General features: G+C 43.0%; 1 protein-coding gene across 5 annotated transcripts in view; it reads left to right on the plus strand.

Annotated features, from left to right (window-relative positions):
- MTOR (mechanistic target of rapamycin kinase) overlaps window positions 1-21748 on the plus strand; it is a 103351-nt gene that overhangs the window by 75867 nt on the left and 5736 nt on the right. For all 5 annotated transcript variants that reach the window (XM_027826700.3, XM_037881194.2, XM_043531669.1 and 2 more), the window contains 18 exons: window positions 115-222; window positions 3077-3202; window positions 4612-4743; window positions 8190-8305; window positions 9762-9879; window positions 10555-10761; window positions 11121-11221; window positions 11457-11553; window positions 12257-12355; window positions 13132-13254; window positions 13959-14141; window positions 15173-15307; window positions 15585-15759; window positions 16838-16973; window positions 17782-17929; window positions 18671-18793; window positions 19160-19242; window positions 20859-20931. In XM_027826700.3, the coding sequence (XP_027682501.2) occupies window positions 115-222; window positions 3077-3202; window positions 4612-4743; window positions 8190-8305; window positions 9762-9879; window positions 10555-10761; window positions 11121-11221; window positions 11457-11553; window positions 12257-12355; window positions 13132-13254; window positions 13959-14141; window positions 15173-15307; window positions 15585-15759; window positions 16838-16973; window positions 17782-17929; window positions 18671-18793; window positions 19160-19242; window positions 20859-20931 (2283 nt within the window). The remainder of the gene's footprint in view (window positions 1-114; window positions 223-3076; window positions 3203-4611; window positions 4744-8189; window positions 8306-9761; window positions 9880-10554; window positions 10762-11120; window positions 11222-11456; window positions 11554-12256; window positions 12356-13131; window positions 13255-13958; window positions 14142-15172; window positions 15308-15584; window positions 15760-16837; window positions 16974-17781; window positions 17930-18670; window positions 18794-19159; window positions 19243-20858; window positions 20932-21748) is intronic.

A 21748-nucleotide genomic window follows, 5' to 3' on the forward strand; every position in this document is an offset into this window, starting at 1 on the left:
CTGTTCTTTCCCTCTTGGTCAGTAGATAACCCCAAGGTTTTTAGGCCAAGTGCTGATCTTTAGTCCTGGATTCACTGTGCATTGATTGGGATGGAATGTGATTGTTTCGTTCAGGCTATGGTATCCTGCCAGATGCTATCAGAGCTGGAAGAGGTTATCCAGTATAAACTTGTACCAGAACGACGCGAGATCATCCGCCAGATATGGTGGGAGAGACTGCAGGTAAATCTACCAGAGACTGCTATAAACCTCTGTATACCTCCTGCCGGTGGCACAGATGCTCACGCAGTGCGCACCCACAGCTCCCATTGATGTCTGTTAGAGTTGTGAGTGCTCAGCACTTCTGACAATCAGGCTCTGTGTCCCCCCACAGCATAACAATCTGCTTTCTCTCTTCTTTACAGACGTGTCCTCAGCATGTATTTAATGCCTCTGGCCACCGCCATGGTGTATGTGCTCATTTTAAAGCCTGGCACAGTATCTTTCAAATTTGCCTGCTCCAAACCAGGTTCTAAAGAGATCTGAGTGGAGTAGAGGTTTTAGTGAAACCTGCAGGGCCGCTTGTACAAACTTTCTGTCTAGCTTTCGGGTGCTAGAATATTACACTTCTCTACTCCTCTTCTTTCATTTTCATGTTTGCATGTTAAATATAAATGAATATTCTGTTTATGCCACATGATGGAATGATTGGGATGAGTAATACTGAGAAACAAGACGCTGCATCAGTGTGCAAAGAGTCATAGAAATGTCCTGTATGCAGTGGTGTTGCAGCCGTGTTGGTCCCAGTATGTTAGATAGACAAGGTGAAGTGAGGTAATATCCGTTGCTGGGATATTACCTCACTCACCTTGTCTCGCTAATAGAAATTTCCTAGCATTTTAGGTCACCTTATCCACCTCACCTGGGCAGTGCAGGATTGTTCCTCTATTATTCTCCACTGATTTGTCCTGTCCACCTTTTTAAGTGCCCCAAGCAAGGGAACTTTCACCAATTCCACTGGAAAGCTAATGCGTCTTTTGCCTAGAGAGCATAAGCCCAAGACACGTGCCAGGACTTAAGACCACCTAAGTATTTTGAGTGGGTATCCTTTCTGGAGGGAGCTTTTCTGTGAGAGGGTGGGCCTGTACATGAAGTAACACATACAGTACCTTCTGGCATTGTCCAGAGAGATGTTCCTCTCAGGGGGGAAAATTATAGTCAGAATGAAGTGTATAAACTGCATTGGACTTCAGTGTTCCATCTGGAGGGAGAATTCTCACTGCTATATGGGCCCCCACACCGAAGGGTGTTTACCTGTTGCTACTGTGAACATTTCAACTATTTAGGGAGCTGTGACAATGCTTTTTGCTTCCAAACTGCATTCTTGTCTGGAAAAGCTGAGAACATTCCTCTGGAGAGGAAAGGCTGAGTGTGATGGGGAGAGTAATGTCTATGAGTAAAGCTGTTTATGGTCCTGAAAACAGTACATACAGTTCTTGTACATTTTATTGTGTCTTAGTAATAATTATAAAATGCCTGTTAGATGATTTGGTGGAAGGTTGATTTGGGCATTAGGGAGGGCTGCAAGGAGCAGGCTTTTCTGTCTAATTTGGGTGCACCCAGTTTTGAAAAGTCAGTGGGGTACTTAGCTATTTAATCAGAGATGAGAAGACTTTCTTTTTTCCCTTGGTATGAGATTTTCCCTTCAAGATCACATGCTGATTGAGCATTTGACTTGCCTGCAAAGAAGCAGATTTGTGTTGCTGCTTCCAGATAGAATCCCTTGCTGTTACAAAATTTGTGCTTGTCTCCAGTGGGCACAGTCTACCATAGATCTCTGGGATGGATTAAGTCTAAGTCAGTCCTGCATCCATCTAAACTTCAGAGGCCTCATAAAGACTTAGAGGCCTCTTAAAGCTTATTTATCCCACCCTTAAGAACTTGATCAACCCCGTCAGCCCAAGCCCCAATGGGTGGCCAGTAGCAATCAGATATGTGCACTGCCACCCGCAATTTTGCATCTGAGGCTTGGTCTACACTACAGAGTTAGGTCGGTGTAAGTGTCTACAGTGCAACATTGCTCCCACCGATGTAAGTCGCCCATGAGGCCAACCTAATAACTCCACCGCCGCAAGAGGGCATAGTGCGTAGGTCGATGTAGTTAGTGCAACCCAGTGCGTTACTTACGTCACCTGGTGGCTGTCAGCCTCGTGCAGGGCTCAGCTAGAGGTCCCCTTCTCACCACCCTGGGGCTCACAGCTAGAGCCTGGCAGCCCCAGGGCAAGAAGGCTCCAACTGTGAGCTGACAGAGGGAACAAAGTATGGACATGAACCACTGCAGTAATTACTGTGGTGGCTGTACTTGGACCTAATTTAGGTCACCTTAATTTTGTAGTGTAGACAAGACCTAACTCTCTGGACGCATCCATGCACCCTTCAGCTTCAGGGCCAGATCCTGTCTTATCTGCTCTGTTGGACTTGAAGCTATTGTGGCACTCAGCACAGGTAGACAGTAACCAGACAACGCCTGCTTTAGCAGTTGGCAATGCAATTTCTGGCAGAGTGTCGTCAAAATCACGTCAGCGTCTGTAAAAAAAAACAGCAACAAGTAGGGGAAGGAAAAGGTCAATAACAAAAATAATTCTTTGCAGCTTTCAGAATTTTTTTGTTTTTGTACCTTCTCATGTTGGAACTAGTCACTGTTGAAACCAAAAATAAAGTTTGAAGCTGGGTTCGGAAACGTTGTGAAATCCTTGCCTTGTTGTTTTGACAGTGCAGAAGTAACAGCTCTGCTTTTGGATCTGCTTCTGCTGTAAAAGGTCTCTCCTTTTTCCATTAGAGAATGTCATTAGACTTGGAGCAACCAGCTGGCATCTAATGAGGTTGACTATTGAGTATGAGGCTCAGGGACTTATCCTCATTCACACATAGCAGTTAAGAATGCAGCCAGTTAGTGCCAGGTGTCTGTCTGCTGTGAAATATGGGTACAGCAGTCATTCTAATCTTGGGGACAGGCTCTTCAGGTCTTTGGTTATGGAGGAATGGTCCCTGTGGAAAAGAGAACATTAATAGGTTCTGTCTGCACTTCTTTTCCTAGGGCTGCCAGCGGATTGTAGAGGACTGGCAGAGAATACTTATGGTCCGGTCTCTCGTTGTCAACCCTCACGAGGACATGAGAACTTGGCTCAAGTATGCCAGCCTATGTGGCAAGAGTGGGAGACTGGTGAGTCGGAAGTCTGTGGGAAACCACTGTCATCAGGGGACAAATAGTCATCCTAAGAGAGACTTACAGCCAAGTTCTGTTCCCATGCTGGGTCTGAAAACTTTAATGTAATAGTGTTAGTATTAGTAACACGTGGCTCTTACATTGCACTTTCAATCATATCTAAATAGTTATGTTAGTATCCTTGTTACGCTCCTAGATTGGGCAGTAACCTCAATAATATTTATTACCAAAAAGAAACATAAACCACAAAGAATTCCCGCTCTTTATTGGCTACTGACTTGAAAACATAACATCTAGGGCCAGCAGAAAATATATGGTCTGTTGTGGGGATGGGGCAGTTATCCTTGTAAATACAGGAAATAGTAATCTGAATGCTGGAGTGTGTATCTCTCCATAACCCACAATACAGATAACAGCGGTACCATTTCTCTCTTATGTTTTACCAAACCACATCCCTCTCCCCTGTGTATTGATACAGTTGCTTACTACTTTCTGACAACTTGTTCCATGTCCCAGGTGGCCTTTGAGCACAGAAGCTTGTTCTAAATTGCTTCAGAGCCACTGTTCTCTGCCGCAATCCATAACCTCTAGTTTGACAGTTATTGTAAACTGGGTTCTGTACTGAGAATGTCGGTGTAAATGATGAAATACTAACACAAGGTACGGGGAGAGACTGTGTGACCTGGGGATACTTCTCCACAGTGACCATGCAGAATTGTTAAATCAGACGTTATATATTGTGACAGGGTTGGGCCAGATGGGTATAGGAGAATAATAGAAGGCAGATATATAAGCCCCAGGCTAAGTAGGTCCCTTTTCCCTGGGTAAGGTAAGAGGGAAGGTTCCAGAACAATCAGGAACCTTCTGGAGACAATTAAGACAGGCTGATTAGAACACCTGCAGCCAATCAAGAACCTGCTAGAATCAATTAAGGCAGGCTAATCAGGGCTCCTGGGTTTTAAAAAGGAGCTCACTTCAGTTTGTGGTGTGCGTGTGGGGAGCTGAGAGTGAGAACGTGGACTGTTGGAGGACTGAGGTGTACAAGCATCATCAGACACCGGGAGGAGTCGACCTGGACTGTGAATTCAGAAAAACGGCCAAGCTGAGGGCTGCCGTGAAGCTCCAAGGCAAGCAAATCCACCAATAAGCACAAGACCCACGAAGGTAGAGCAGGAACTTTGTCACAATATATGCAACTCACATGGGCATACCGTGGAAGTGTAGCCTTGCACATGTTCCAGGGCACAGCTGCTCTTTCTGCATGACGTGACCTGCCTGTGTCTGCCTTAGTACAGAGAAGCAATGTCACTTTAAGTGGTTGTCATTAGAGACTGTTATGAACAAGGGCGTGTAGAGGTGAAAGCAAGTTTGTTGTAACCTGGTTTTTGATTTGTCATTCTTTCAAGGCTTTGGCCCACAAGACGCTTGTATTGCTCCTGGGCGTAGACCCATCTCGACAGCTGGATCACCCGTTGCCAACTGTTCATCCCCAAGTGACGTATGCCTACATGAAACACATGTGGAAGAGTGCCCGCAAGGTACGTGTTCTTATTTAGAGCCTCAGAATCCTTTCCACTCACCACAAGCGGCCTCGGACTCTTGGTCTGTCAGTCACACACGTACCCCCATGGTGAGGGCCAGTAAAAAAAAAAAAACAAGAAAAATGGTTGCAGCCTCAATAAAGAAAAGGCAAAATAGATTTTTGTGATGGGTATGGATTAAAACATTCAACAGATGAAAACATCCAACCAAGAGAGAGCTGGAAAGTACCTAGGGCTTTGTCAGGAGAATAACTTGGTTGTGAGGAGCCTGGGATGAATGTTCTAACGTTGCAACACAGAGAGTTTACATACTCAAATCCAGTAAGCTCTAGACTGGATGGCTTATCTTTTTTAATATACATTAAAGCCTCTGTTTATTCTCAAATGTTCTACCACGTCTTTTTCATTTTTTCTGTCTTTGGGCTTGGCAGCTCTGGGACTGTGCCATTTGCAAGCACTTAGTCTCACCACCCTTCCGTTAAATGTAAAAAGCAGAAGGAGCTGCCTATGTGTAGAACAGAGTGCAACTCACTTTTGCACCAGAGCGGTCTCCTACTCTATTCAATAAATGCCATGAGGTATCTCCATGGTATCATTCTCGGTCATACCTCCAGGTATGTCTCATCTCCACTGACTGCCTATGTAAGGGAAAGGGGACCTCTGATTAATGCTTTCAAGTCTTCTACTTGATCTGTGATGGCAAAAGAAGGTGCTTGGTAGGCACGGTGTGAGGGACAGTTGTAGAGAGCAGCATGAAAGAAGGTGTGCAGAGAGTAAGAGAAGCAGCTGGAGAAAGGATTGTGTGGCGTATGAAAGAGGGCATGAGCGGTCAGGAAGAAGCTGAGACAAGATTACGCAGGGTCATGAGATCAAGGCGCTTCAGTATGACACAGTAGAAGAAGACAGTGAAGACCGAAGGAGAGGGAGGACAGGGTCAGAGACACCCCCTCCAATACCTGAACTGTTCTCTCTCTTTATTGCATTATATAGCCTCTTTGGTGCAGGGGCTATGCCTCTCTGTTTCTAGTTTGTAAAGCTCTGTGTATATTTATAGTGCTGTGTAAGCAATACCCCATCCAAGGACAGTATTCGAACTGCATGTAAGTTTCAGCATTGGTTGTGAGCTCTGTTCTGTTTGGAGACATAGACCCATGACTATTAAATAGGCTCTTTGCACACCTTTTAAATGTAAGTGCTTGATTTTTGAAATGCAGGCTAGAGCTGCAGCACTGTCCTAGCAGAAGCCAGTTTACAATGTGACAGGGACTGCAGTCTAGAAAATTTGGATGCCTGTGTTTATCTGGACAAAACACTGAAAATGTGGGAACATTCTTGTATTGCTGGGGGATGGACTAACTGATCGAATGGTGGTGGTTGTTTTTTTATTATGAATCTATAAAATAGAACACGTGCAGACATATGGCTGTTTGTAGAATGTTATGTGGCCAGGCATGTAACCTCGATGTGGCTGTATGACTTTTAGTGCAGATCTGTAGTCGTAGAAGGCTGAGTTTTCTCCTGCCACACTCAGGTTTGGAATAAGTCATAACTTGCCTGAAACTTGCTCTGTTGTTATCTGTCTGCTTCTAACTTGACACCTCCCAAATCCACTGAAAGACAAAATGGGGTCTAGATGGTGACCTTCCACTCAGCACCTATAGACTAATATTAGCTTTTCTCTGAGAGGGGGTGTAGTGAGAGAATAAACCCCATAAAACCTCTCCTAGCAAAGACTTTTGCCAGCCACTGCAGGCCAAAGAGATTCCTCCCACTACAAAACTGCACGTGGATTTATAAATCCACATGTTTAAATAAACTGCCCACTTTGATACTCTGAAGTACATTGCCTTAGAATTCATGTCAATTGAAACAGAAGAGTTTTATTCTATATGGTGACCAGGGGAAGCAGATTGCCAGGCATGGGTAGTAATGGGAGGTGGGAGCATCAGATTTTTAAAAGTATGTCTTCACCCATTTTAGATAAACCTTAATTACATTCAGCGGAAGAGTACTACCATTTTACTGGCAGATACTTGATGGGGATGGGTATCTTATTAGCCACATAAAGATCCCTCTGCTATCCCTGCGTTTGGATTAGCAGCATGACAATTTTCCAGGTTCTGCCTCTCAGTTAAAACCCTTTTTCCTGATGGTTGATTGAATTCAGCATGCTGTAAAGTAAGGTTGACATTTGCACTGAGCTGATGAGTCATTCCAATTCAGGTGGCTCCTGTCTCACCCTCTAAAATAGCTCCGTTAATGAGAAAAATGCTCATTCCCATAGACAGAAGAGAAACAAATTGGCCTCTTAATAGCCCACTGTGCAGTTCCTGACCTGAAGAGACCTTTTAGATTTCAAGGGCTTTAGGTTTAATTGCTTCCAGTGGAGCGCAGATACCTCTTTTGACTTTTAACTTCAATTTTTCCTGCTTTTAATTTTTTTTCATTGAGTTGAAAATATTTTTTCCCAAATCTTGCTATCAGGAGCTGCTTCCGCACTAAACTCTCTCTAACCCTTCAGCAAAAGAGCCATATGCTGTTCCATGAGGCTTCCAAAACAACCTGCAGACAAGTCTGGACCTTTCAACTAGTTAAAGATCTACAATACTTCAGGACTGGCACTATGAGCCAGGCCTGGAGTCTAAGGGGAGAACAGGGAAGCCCAAGAAGCTGTGAGTTTCCTTAGGCAGTTTTCCCTCAAACCAGTTTTCTCAAGCAAAGTGTGTTTTAGATGGGCTTCCCGTAATCTCCGGTACCATCAATCTGCTTGCCATTCTGACATATTTACAGATTACAAAATCCCTCCTAAATTTGGTGGGCCACCAGATTACGTAAGAATGTGTGCTCTGCATTAGCCACCTCTTTGCTTCCAAGTGAATTTCAAGGTGCTGGTTACATTCATTGACGTCCTGGATAATCTGGGATTTGCCCCAATGTCCTATGGCAAATCAGTGGAGAGGCTTTTGTTCAGTTCCTAAAATCAAATTTTCCAGGCCCATCAGTAGACCCTTCTCAGTTGAAGGTTCTCATTTGTAGAGTTGACTTTTTCAGGTCGCCAGAGTCAGGGTTTGTTGGCCTTAACAACATAGTGCTAGGGCATGTCTTTACAGCCAGGCTTTTCACTGAATGTATGAGATGAAGGTGAGTCCACTGAAGTTAAGTCCTGAGTAGCAGTTCAGTTGCCAAATTTGTGAGGTGGCGATTCAAGGTTCATGCATGCTAAAGACTGATAGGTGCCATGAAAGAACATAGAATAAATCCATTTATACATCCATCATATAAAGCAAAGTTACTCCATATGGGTGTAAATGGTTAGAGGGCATTGAGGGGAAAATGAAGATCTGCTTTGGCTCCTATTAATACCTTTATTTCTAATGGATAGCCTTCTCCCTTGTGAAGCTGTATTTAACTCATACATTCATACTGTCGACATCCGATTGCAGATCGATGCCTTCCAGCATATGCAGCACTTTGTGCAGACAATGCAGCAACAAGCACAGCATGCCATCGCAACCGAAGACCAGCAGCACAAGCAGGAACTCCACAAACTCATGGCACGGTTAGTACCATGTCCTTTGAGGTCCAGTGCCTGGTTATTGCCACCAGCACAGATTCTGAGGTTGCAGAATCCTTGCAGAAAATACAAGAACAGCAATTCCACTTAGAATGGGGAGGGCCAGAGTTGTCTTCATTTTGCCGATAGAGGCCAGTTGTGTTATGTCACATGCCTGTCCAGTGTGTAATTCCAGCAGCTAAACCTTCTGCGAATTCAGAGGCTCTGCTGAATGACAGAGGTTAATGACACTGAGACACCATTTAAGCAAGCTTGTGTTTTTCCTGCAGTGTGGCTGATTGATTGAAGAAGCCAGAGGTCCCAGCATGACTAATTCTTTGTTTTTGGGGGATTCCAGTCAGCAGTAAAGAAACACTTTCCACATGGCTGGCTCAGCCTGGCCGCATCCAAGGTTTTGGCAGCTCAGGCACTCGGTGCAGCTGTGCTTCTGACAACTGGGTGCCCAGCTTGAGGTAGCCTCTTAAAAAATAGTGTTACATTAAAAATACATCTAGTAAAAATGTCAGTTTCCCTTCTGAGTTCTTGGGGCCTGGAGATTCTATCATTTCCTGTTTGAGTAAGAAACTGAATGATCAAAAGATGATGATGTTTTACTGCTGAAGGGAACTTTAAAAAGGACCTGTATTTTTTCTTAATTGTATCTTTTTTCCAGAATGAGAGGTCTATAACAGCCATTCTCTTCCTAGACCACCTGTCATGATCTAGCTTGAAAGGCAAGTGCTGATGAGTTCAGCACTGAATTTTTCCTGTGTAACACTCACTGAAAATCGAAAGCGGTAGAAAGGACTGGGCTGCATTACTGTGAGACTTAAAGCTTCCCGAGGGACCTAAGCATTAAACCTTTCAGAGCATCCCTCCTTTTGCAATGAATATATTTTAGTTCCTGTCCTGGGGGCAGGAGTAAACAGTGATTCTTGGCTCTGGCCAAGACTGGTCTCCATGCCCCCTAGTGACTGGTTTTCATAGTGCTTTCCCTCAGGGCCTGCTGGTGGTGGGTGGGTTATGTGATGCTTGTATCTGCGGCCATTCAGTACATTATGTCAGGCACCTCATATGGTGACAGTGTCCCCTGTATTGTGAGTTTCATATGAGGATTTCAGAACATTTTATGAACATTAATTAAGCCTCCTGATGCCCCTGTGGACACTTACTAGCTTCATCGTATAACTGGGTATACTAAGGCGCAGAGAGTTCGTGACTTGGCCGGAATCAAAGCAAGTTAGTGGCAGAGTTTAGAAACAGAACCTTTGGAGTCTTGACCCTTGTGAGCTACTTTAACAACAGTGTAGCTCTTCCCCATCTGTGTTTAAAGGTGGCTTATCGAATGGGTTTCCAGATTATTCTTTTCAGAGCTTGGACTAGAATTCTGCATTTTAAACCGACAGTCTGATTTCTTAGTGCTTGTTCTGTTTTAGGGTTAATCATTTCCCTGGATTTTCAGGTGTTTCCTGAAACTGGGAGAGTGGCAGCTTAATCTGCAAGGCATCAATGAGAGCACTATCCCCAAAGTCCTGCAGTATTACAGTGCCTCAACCGAGCACGACCGCAACTGGTACAAGGTAGCCATGGAGAGAACTCATTACTAAACTGCGGAGGCAGTATAACGAGTGCTGTATCCCAAAATACAGCGCAACGCAATACAACATTGTGCGGCCCGTATAACCTTCTGCCCTCCTAAAATAGCCTAGACACTGGTATATCACTGACCCCAGTGTAAGTGACCCTGCAGCTCAGGTCAAAATGCAACTGCTGATGTTTGCTGACCAGTGGAACGGGACTGCAGTTCAACCCATGCTGTCACATTTGGGATCTTCTCTCTTGTGGGTTAATTATGGCTCCTTAGGTAAACGACGGAAATTAATCTATGGGGAAGTGTTTAAATTTGCTCCACAAAGTGTTGTAATTCTATAGGATTTCCACTGTGAAGCCGGAAGCTCCTTTGAGGAGCTTTGAGGAGTTCCTATACATTTGAGACCAGATAGCCCCTTGGGCAGCCTGCTCCTCAGCACCTACCCTTCTGTCTCTCCCTCATTGTCCTCTCCTTATATTTCATTTCCTCGTACTTCCCCTTGTCTTGAATTTTAGCTCTTCAGTTTGATCTTTGATGAGGTGGGGAATGGGGCATGATTTAATTCTGCTGCAGCAGGGATCCTTTAATCACTAGAAAGTGGGGGCTGTGTAGAGGCTTCATCGTTTTGGGGATTCCTATTGATATTCTGCTCTCCCATCGTCAGGCCTGGCACGCTTGGGCAGTGATGAACTTTGAGGCTGTGCTTCACTACAAGCATCAGAACCAGGCCAGAGATGAGAAGAAGAAGCTGCGTCATGTCAGCGGAACCAGCATCACCAGTGCCAACACGGAGGGCAGCAACAGTGACAGCGAGGCAGAGAGCACAGAGAACAGTCCCCTTCCATCTCCTGTGCAAAAGAAAGTCACGGAGGTACGGCCCTCCCTGCCTGCCTGCTGGGGATGAGTGGTGCCACTTGATGGGTGCATTGTTTCAAAGGCATATCAAGCAACTTTCCTGTCTGGGAAGTCTCTAATGACACACATCATAGGAGGTATAATTTGAAGCACACTTTATAGGACCTTTGACACACATTATAGGAAGTATAATTTGAAGCAGAAAGTTTTAGTTCTTCTTCGTGTTTTATAATTTTTGCCCATAAATTCAACTATAATAAGAACCCTAGCTGCTGTTGCACTGCAGGGGAGGTGGTGAGGAAAGAACATGGGGTACTACATCCTTCGCCCTCAGATGCTTTTGTAGAACTAAGGCAGCTATTTTCATTCCCACAGGATTTGTCCAAGACCCTCTTGCTGTATACAGTCCCTGCTGTCCAGGGTTTCTTCCGCTCTATCTCTCTGTCTCGAGGCAACAATCTACAGGATACTCTCAGGTACCTAGTAAAGCGCATACCAAACAAAATCAAGCTGCTAGTGATATCCAGAACTCACTCACTTTAGGACTCCCTGTAACATGTTCCTGCTCTCTTCACGTACAGCTAAACAAGTTGAAGACTGAATATTCAGTCCAAGCTTGTTTATAACCACATGCTCTTGGTTGGGGGGAAGAAGAGACTGCTGTGGGTTCTGAAAACAAGACACAGGAATGTCCTGTTTTTCTTTCTTCAGGGTTCTTACTCTATGGTTTGACTATGGTCACTGGCCTGATGTCAATGAAGCTCTGGTTGAAGGGGTCAAGGCAATCCAAATAGACACCTGGCTGCAGGTAAGGCGTGAGAGGGACTGGGGTAGATTCCACTTCTGACCTAACTTTGTCTTACCTAGCCCTTTGGAATCTCAATGACTGTAATATCCCAAATGGCACCCTGCCGAAGGAACCTCTGTACGTTACCTGATGAGAGCAGGGTGCTCACAGCAGGAATTGTAACTCTTTTAATAAGCACCTTGGACAGAAACTGGAGCAGCATTCCCAGATGACTGTCTGAGCTGATTAGTGCCAGAGAAAGAGAAAGGATGAGGGATTTTAAAGTTAGATATAACGTGCAGTTATGTGCTACTCTTCTGTAATCCAGACCCTCAGTCCATTTCAGGATGACTTTATAGACTGCACTTCATACAAGAGGCTCCACTTTTTATTTGCTTTACATTTACCCTTGTTCAAGGTGTGGGAGAAGCCTGCAACAGTTTGGAACGGGGGTATCATCCATCACTGTGTGCAAGAATTAACATCTACCACAAGGGACTGGTCGCACATGATAGTCGTCATCTCACATAGCTGTTCTGTCCCTCTGATATCACCATTTGGATCTTTGTATCTAGTTAGTAGAATGCGTGCTGGGATCTCTGGCTACTTTGCGGTGGACAAACAGAGCCTTAGAGGTCTCTGAGGAGATTGATTGGACTGAGCAGCTTGTGAACTATACATGCGAATGTGACAGGGATTGTTATTTTCTCACCTTTGCTATCAGGTGATCCCTCAGCTCATTGCAAGAATCGATACCCCTCGGCCTTTAGTGGGGCGCCTTATTCACCAGCTCCTCACAGATATTGGAAGATATCACCCGCAGGTAAGCTGTGGCCTTGAGGAAGATTCTCAATAGAGTCTTGGTCAAGTAAAGCTTCCTTATTCTATTAGATGTTTATAATGAGAGTGACTAGGGAGTGAAGGTGTGAGGAGCAGATGCTGGCACAGGACTGGTTATAGTTTATATCAAAAGAGCTTTATTACTGCTTCCTCTCCTGAATAGCTTACTCATTCCCCTGAAAGATTTATTCCCTCAGCCCCCTCACAGGAAAGATGGAAATGAGGGGCAGATGAGACATGCAGCATAGAGACCAGGCAGAATTTAAAGTCCTCTCTGTCTGTTGGGACACCTGATGGTGAAAATTGCTTCCTTAAATCTAACTCCATTAAGTAATTATTACTGTTAATGAACAGTAGCTGCTGCTAACATACTAGCTGCATTTCCTACCTTGGTGTAGAGAATCTGTCCTAGCATGCTGGGGAGGAGAATTTTCTGTTCCTCTAGAAGTTTTTGGCACCAGTTCATCACCAGTAGAATTATCCTGCTACCTGATCAGTGAAAATCCAAGCGTTTCAGATAATGTTACTTTCTGATGGAAAAACAAATATGTTTAATCCTTCAGTTATCCATTTCAATAAATGAGTTACTTTTTCTGCGCAAAACTGTCATTTCTTAGTAGAATGGTATTGAACCAGGCTTGTCACCTGGTTTCTATGTACTTGGACTTGTTTTGTTTTAGTCTTGTTAGTCTCTTGATCTATGCAGCCCCTGTTATGTGTGTGCAGTTATAAATTATTACTGTGTGATGTGTGTCATAGGCTTTGATCTACCCCTTGACTGTGGCCTCTAAATCCACCACAACTGCACGCCACAATGCTGCCAATAAGATCCTGAAAAACATGTGTGAGCACAGTAACACTCTGGTACAGCAGGCAATGATGGTGAGTGCTCTGTGTACGGTCAATAAAGAATCATTCCATGGACTGATGTACCAGCCATATTAAGGGGTTTTTTGGTCTGTTCTTGTAGCAATATTTTCTCCCATTAAACCAAAGAAAAATGTTAGTTTTTAAAAATGTTAGATTAGTTGATTCTGAGTATGATTAATTTGTTGGGAAGGAATGATAGTGTTAGAGTACACAGTCTCAAGGAGACTTTCTAGTGTGATGGGACCATAACCTTTAAATAGTGGGGTTGTGATGTTTGTCACAGATGAACCTGGGGAGGTGAGGAAAATGGGGAAAGGGAATCATTGACCTCAAAAAGAGAAACTTTAATTTAATGAGAAAGGGAAACAGAACATCCAAGTCTGACTTGTTTTGGGGGAAGGGGCCGGTTTATCTTGATTTGCTAAATTCTTAATGAATAACTGAAAGACAGGAATATATTATGAGGCAAACTTCATGTGATTGAAAACATATTGGCAGGTGAGCAAATCAGTTTATAGTAGTCCAGTGGGGTACTCACAGGAGAAAGTTTATCAAGTAGACAATTGGGAAAAATTCGTGTGGCTTCCTCTAGCCACCAGCAGGGAGTAGGTGAAACCATTCTCAAGGTGAAAGTAGTCTAATACTTTTAAGCCTCTCTGCGTTCATGCAGTTTTTTTCCCCCATAGGAATTTATTATCTTCCCTATCCTAATCCAGGTGAGTGAAGAGCTGATCCGTGTAGCCATCCTCTGGCATGAGATGTGGCATGAAGGGCTGGAAGAGGCATCCCGTCTGTACTTTGGAGAGAGGAATGTGAAGGGAATGTTTGAGGTGCTGGAGCCACTTCATGCTATGATGGAGCGTGGGCCCCAGACTCTCAAGGAAACGTCTTTCAATCAGGTAGCTGCTAGTAGAGTGCAGTCTGAGCTTCCTGTAGCCCCAAAAAACAGAACACCCTGCCTCAAAAACATTCCCAGTACCTTTTATCAAGGTAGTAGAAAAGGCAATGGATTTTTTATTATTGGATGGAAGGCTGCTGTGGATGGCGCATGTGTCTCTCTCTCTCAAGCTTCCTTTAACTCCAGTTTTTCACTGTGGAAGCTTGACAGAGTGACTGCTCTGCTGTACGGTAAAGCCGACCTCCAAAGAGTCCTAGTTCTAGGCCCCTGGGAGGAGTTTTGACAGTCTCACTGTTTGTTTGCATCCTTTCAATCAGATTGAGGAGCATGTTGAGAATGAAGAGTGCTTCAGGGAGTGAACATGCTTCAAACCCAGTTCTAGACTCTGAAACAGAGGTGGGGGTTATCCCACCAATTGAGCTAAGGGTGAGGCTCTTGAGATAATTTATACTAGCTTCACTCCACGACACTTATTTCTGCATTCTTGATCTTTGGGGACTCTAATTCTACCTGGGCGTAATCTGATCAAACAAATGGCACTTGGAGTCTAGTGTCTAACAGACGTTATGTGGGCTTTGTAAAATATACCCGCCAAAGGCATCTATGAGAGTAAGTGCCTCCTCCTTTGAAGTGATTTTCCTCTGTCTCAGTCACACTGCTTCAGCGTCCGCATCAATGCTGCCACCGGTGCAGGTGACTCCTCTCTAGTCAGCATAGCAGCTTATTTGAATTTGTGACTGTTGCTTTAGCCCCCCAGCTCCACCATTAAAGGGTATTTCTGCCTTTTCTGGTTTCTTTTGGGGGTGAAATCTGTGTGGGGCAGCATTGTCTAATAGAGTCAACACAGCCAGAAATACTTGCATTCTAATCTTGGTCCTGCCACTGATTTGCCTTGTAACCTTGGGAACGGTTAATGATTGTACAGGATTTTGAGATTAAATAAATGAAGCTCTTTGTAAGTGATAAGTATTTACTTTTCATTTGTTCCTCTGTAGACTGTGGTAAGGGTTCGTTTTTCTTCTTTCTCCCCAGGCATATGGCAGAGACTTAATGGAGGCTCAGGAATGGTGCAGGAAGTACATGAAATCAGGAAATGTCAAGGACCTCACCCAGGCCTGGGATCTCTATTACCATGTGTTCAGGCGGATCTCTAAGCAGCTGCCTCAGGTGGGGGGGAGGTACCGTTCTGGGTTTTACAGTGTAAGCTGTCAATACCCGTATGTGTTTATCCAAAATACTCAACAAGGGTATTCCAGAAATAGCTGCTGCTGGCTTGCACCTTATGCAGTGCTTTTTGCAAGTAACTGAAATATTGATGGTTGCCTGTGAACTGTTCTATGCCCTCCCTAACATCAGCTTTTTTTATATTTCAGTGGTATGAAATAGACACATAGACGTATCTAAAACTTTGGCTTTGTTTGTTTGTTTTTTTTCTTGCTGGCAGCTCACTTCCTTAGAACTACAGTATGTGTCACCAAAACTCCTCATGTGCCGGGATTTGGAATTAGCGGTGCCAGGAACATATGATCCCAACCAGCCAATCATCCGCATTCAATCCATTGCACCATCACTGCAGGTCATCACGTCCAAGCAGAGGCCCAGGAAATTGACATTAATGGGTGAGAAATGCAAGTTGAGTTTAGCTCAGACTGTATACCTTTTCAGGAAAGTCTTCACTAAAGTCCCTTTAGAAAGTGGATTTTTCATTTTCTGTAAATGATTTTCAGGACAAGCCAGCTGCTCAGATTGCCCTACTTTCCTATTTCTGGAAATATCAATATGTGCTCTCTCCCTAGCTCCTCATCAAGAAGTAAGCATGGAACTGGAGGATAAGGGAAATACTTTTATAGAGTGTCTTTCATCCCAGAGTGCTTCAGTTACGTAGCTAAAGTAACACTGAGCCATAGCCATCTCTGGGATGGAGGCTGTCAGCCAACAGGCCCATAGCTACGCAAAAGTGGAAAGGAAGGGAAATTATATAATCAGCATAATATCTTCGATTTTATGTTCAAAACAAACAGGCCCTTGGATTTTTATGTTCTCTCTGAAAAAACATTTAGTAAAATGCATTGTACTCAACTCCTTTAACCAAGCAGAGTGAAAGGCTCTATTGACCTTAACAGGAGTCAAACCCATGGCTGCAGGGAGTAATGTTGTTATAAGACTGATGTTTAAGCCACCAGTTTAGTTCCTTTGGCTCCACAGTTTGGAAGAGCAAAAAGAACTAAAGGAAGAGGGGTATACAGACCAAGAAAGCGGGTGGAGGACTGGATTAGGGTTCGATTTACAGTGTATATGAAGGGCTGAACACAGTGATGTGGAGCTTGAGTGTGTGTGAGTGTGGAGAGAGATGCAAAAGGTGACAGCAAAATTCACAACTGCACGAAAGCAGAGTTTTTGTCATTTTGTCATGTCAGTGTCCTGTTGTCTTATTTATCTTAGCATTGCATCTCCTTCTAAAGAGTGGAGTCTTGGTGACCTTTCTTTAATGAATACCAAGAAATCAGGCCTTGTTTTGTTGCATTATTCCTTAACAAGTGAATTTCCACTCGCAGAAGGAAGTTTATAAAATATATCTACCCAACATTCTGAATCTTGCTGTCATTCTGTCCATTTAAATGTGATTCAGACTTCATCTGATTGTTCATGTAAGATACTGCACTCCACCTCACCACCCCCCTATATCTTCTCTTGCAGGAAGCAATGGGCATGAGTTTGTATTCCTTCTGAAGGGCCATGAGGACCTTCGCCAGGATGAGAGAGTGATGCAGCTCTTTGGACTAGTCAACACTCTGCTGGCCAATGACCCGACATCTCTGCGTAAAAACCTCAGGTATTTGGTAGGATCTTCTTATTCATTAATGCCGATGCACCTAACTCCACTACACTTTCTGCTAGCTGATGAAGAAATGGAAAATCCAGTAACACAGAACACAAAATGCAACATTTAGGTAACTAATAGCTGGAGATAATGTCTGTCGAAAGGAGGGTTTTTTTATGTTTGTTTTTGTTTTAAATAAACCCCTTTCATTGGAGTTTCATCATCTTCAAGATGATTGCAATTCAAGGCATTTCTGTTATTGGCTCTGGAGCCTGAGAGCATTAATAACCTTGCTCGCTTAGGAGAGTCCAGTGACTGTTTTGTTCATATTGTAATGTGGTTTATAATCCTACTTTGGGAGGTACATATAATCTTGTGAAATGGTGGATTCTTGGCAAGAAGATTTTAAAATACCCACTGCATACTCACACTGGTGCTCAATTTAAGTAGCCACTGACTGTAGTTCTGCACCCTTGTTTTTCACATGTGAACACACATCGAGCAGAATGCCATCTGCAATTAATAGATTGTTGTGGGTCACTTACCACAAAGCTTCAGAAAGTGAGCTCTCAGTGAGCTTAACATAAACTGCTTAAAATAATTCTTAAGAATAAACAGTAGGACTCTATCAAGAAGTGTTCGCCAGTTAATTTGAAAAAAGACTGGGTGATAAAGTAATGAATTGGATGCATCACATTCCCCAGATTTAGGTGGTGGGTTGCTCTAGACTGGTAGATTTTGAACATCATGAAAATACACCAATTCCTAACGTCCAGCAATTTGAGCCGTGATTTTTTTTTCTCTCTCCCCCTCCCCCTAGCATCCAGAGATATGCCGTTATTCCACTGTCTACAAACTCTGGCCTGATTGGCTGGGTTCCCCACTGTGACACTCTGCACGCGCTCATCCGAGACTACAGGGAAAAGAAAAAGATCCTTCTCAATATCGAACATCGCATCATGCTGCGGGTAAAGGGCGCGACAGCACGCAATTAGCTGCTCTGTTAGATCGCTAATATCCCTCTGAGTAGTGAAAGTAATGGGACGAGCTCTCTTGTTCCCATTCATTTACCTGTCTTTTGATCCCTTTTCATATTAAAATTACTCTAACTATGCACTAATATAAAATAAAAATGCAAGAATATTCAAAAGCACGCATAAATTAGTGACAGGCTTTGGAGTTATTCGCCTCTCACTTTCCATGTTGATAGTGACCACAAGTTCTTACAGCTAAAATGAGGTTGGTAGAGATTAGTCTGGTTCCCAGCAGACGTGTCCGTATCACAAACAGTGCCACTGCGGCTGATATTTACGAGCATAGGCAGAGCCTGAAAATTGCACATTGGTGAGGGAGGTATAGGGAAGGTTGTACTGTTGGTTCTGTCAGTAAACAGAGTGGGTATCATAACCCAGAAGACTTAATCTTTTTCCAGAACTAAAATTCTCTCTCAGCTCTTTTCTTAACAATAAAAGTAGCTGTTGGAATGTTTGTGGCCACGCCGTGGGGTATTGCATTTCAAATGACTTCTTCTGGCTGAGTTTCCTGAAAATGAATTGGTTTGTGCTGCAGAGCAATTAATGGTCATTTAATCACTTTCTCATCGTTTTGCTCTGTAAACTAGTAGAGATTGACACATTCCTCATACTGCGGTTGTTTCAGAATTGTTATGAAAAACTTGGTGACTGCTGAATGACATTTCTCTATTTTAGATGGCTCCAGACTACGACCATCTGACTTTGATGCAGAAGGTGGAGGTGTTTGAACACGCTGTCAATAATACTGCTGGTGATGATCTGGCCAAACTGCTGTGGCTAAAAAGTCCCAGCTCCGAGGTACGTTCACCTTCAGTCGCGACTAATGACTCTTGCAGACAGCTAAATATGTTGCCCTCTCTGTGAACGGAGTGCCCGCAGCGTGTAAATGCATGTCTTTGTTTATAGGTATACAACTGAATGCATATTATTCCCTTGATCCCCAAGGGTTGCATCTGATATATTTTTTTGTATATGATGGTAAAAAATTCATGGGTGAAAGACTAAGATTTAATTTACTGTTAGCGAAATTAAAATGGTGAAATATAAACTGAATTCGCATAATTAACCAGCTTCAGAGACTGTGCCCTGGTATGCATTTTCTGAATTTGTTTGAGGCACACCCAGTTCAATCAGAACTGTTTAATTTCATCTCTTATTTTTCAGGTGTGGTTTGACAGAAGAACTAATTACACCCGCTCGCTAGCTGTGATGTCAATGGTTGGGTACATTTTGGGCCTTGGGGACAGGTAAGTGAAATTGGAATAGTTTCTTTGAAATAAGTGCAGATTACAAGGATTTATAGATTCCATTCTGAAATAGTTGTCATGCTCCCATCAGCTCATTCCCTGGATATTCTCTTGTGATAACCACTTTCATTTTGGCTATTCCAAACTCCAAAAGATATCACCTTTCAGGGCCTGCCGCTATTTCCATTAACTTCAGTGTTCCAGGATCAGGCCCTAGGGTTTGTACGTCTCTTGAGTGCATGACAGGAGTGTCTTCTCTTTCAAGAGGCAGTGTGGTTGAGAGGAATACGCACACAACTAAGGAGCTGAGTGTTCTAATTCCAGACCTACCACACACTCACTGAGTGGCCTTGAATAAATCACTTAACCAGTTACCCTATCTGTCAAAAAGAGGTAACCTCCCAGTGTTGTTACTCCGGGAGGATAAATGACTGTTTGTGCAGTGCTTGGTAGATAGTGAGCATTCATACTGACAGCACTCAATATTTCCTTTTTAAAGAGGAATACTTTTTAAACCTAAGTATATCTTATATCACAGCTGCTACAGGAAGTGTAGCTCACGAAGTGTAGCTCACTGCTGCCATCACAACTTTCACACAGCATCAATCTAGTGTGCCTCTTTCCCTTGAGGCATCTTATCTGGGGGAAAACAGGTGCTTCATATTAATGGGTTTTTAGCGAGTCTTTAATACAGCTTCCTTTGTGTCACTTAATTCTGATTTTCTTGTCCATAAATACTACCTAGGAAGTATATGATTAAATATGTATGTAGATAATATTTAAAACATACATTATTTTCCTCATGCTAACTGCTCCTAGTCTGTTGTTCAAACGCATATTGGGGTGTCACTTAAATATGTATGTCAATTGAAGACTACAATGAACCAGTCAAAGATAATCTAAACTTTCTCTTTAGTATGTGGATTACTGTCCCAGTAGGCCCTAATAACTCCTTTAAAAATCCATCTGAAACCGGTATTTTTATACTAGAGGTCTGTAACGTAACAACTAAACCTTTCTGCAACATTTTTGTAATAAAATCAATTGCTCTTGAGCTTAGAACTTTTGATAATTAAGTTATAAACCTATGAAACTTGCGGGTTAAAATAAAAACTGGAATACAACAGCATAAAAGACAGTACTATAATACCCAGCATCTTCCTAGTCTAAGATTGCCTCTGATAACAGCCTGAGTGCCTCTCTTTACTTGCAATACTCTCGTTAAATTTCCCTATGCTGTAAAAATGTAAAGTTGTTATAAAATGAGTGGAATATCAACCCTAAATATAAAAGGAATATAACCAAAATGTGCATATCCAAAAATATAGTGATATAGTGTCTGGTCTAATAGGACATTTATCTTCAAAAACAAGAGGATTGCTGAAAAATCCTGAGTTGTAATTACAGAATCTAATCACACCATGATGGAAGTGCTTCAGGAAAGCTATTTATCATGAGATAGCTTCCCTATCAGAGGTCTCCAATCACTGGCTGTCTTCTGACTTGCAAAGATAAATGTCGTCCTAGACCAAAGCCATGATTTATTTTTTGATACATTTTTCTGTAACTCTCTAATGATCTGTCACTCTGGCTTCTCTCCTGTTCCTTTCACAAAGACACCCTTCCAACCTGATGCTAGACAGGCTGAGTGGAAAGATCCTGCATATTGACTTTGGGGACTGTTTTGAGGTGAGCTTTTGTACTAAAAATGTGTTTAAAAAAAATGTTTATTTTTATATTTCAGAAAGACCCTGTTATCTAGTACAGCAAAGGCAGAACTAGGATTCAGGAACTCCTGAGTTCTTAGTTTAGCTCTGACACTGACTTTCAGCGTGGTCTTGTGGCACATCACTTAACTACTCTGTGCCTCACTTTACCTGTCAGTAAAATGGAGAGAATGCACACCTAGCTCACCAGAATGTTGAGATTAGTTATACAATTGTTTTACAGACATTGAGTGCTAAGTATCGGTGGTGGTTTTCACACAAATCCTTACACCAATTTGTGACTGAAATATGGAGTACATTACTCTATACCAACAGCACAGACACAGACTCTTTGTTTGATTCTTACATTCTTTTATCTAGTAATGTTTACAGCTTCCCTCAAAAAAATTCCAACAACTAGAGAATCTTAGAAAAGTAGGGCTGGAAGAGACCTTGAGAAGTCATCAAGTCCAGCCCTCTCCACAGAGACAGGACCAAATAAACCTAGACCAGCCCTGACCCATATTTGTCCAACCTGTTCTTAGAAACCTCCAAAGATTGGGATTCCACAGACCTCCTCGGAAGCCTGTTCTAGTGCTAACTACCCTTCTGGCTAGAAAGTTTTTCCTAACATCCAACCCAAATCTCCCTGGTGTCAGATTAAGCCCATTAACTTCTTGTCTTACCTTCAGATGATATGGAGAACAATGGATCACAGTTATCTTTATAACAATCCTTAACATATGTGAAGACTGTTATCAGGTCCCCCTCAGTTGTCTTTCCTCAAGACTAAACATAGC

This window comes from Chelonia mydas, chromosome 18 (assembly GCF_015237465.2).
Source record: "Chelonia mydas isolate rCheMyd1 chromosome 18, rCheMyd1.pri.v2, whole genome shotgun sequence".
NCBI lineage: Eukaryota > Metazoa > Chordata > Testudines > Cheloniidae > Chelonia > Chelonia mydas.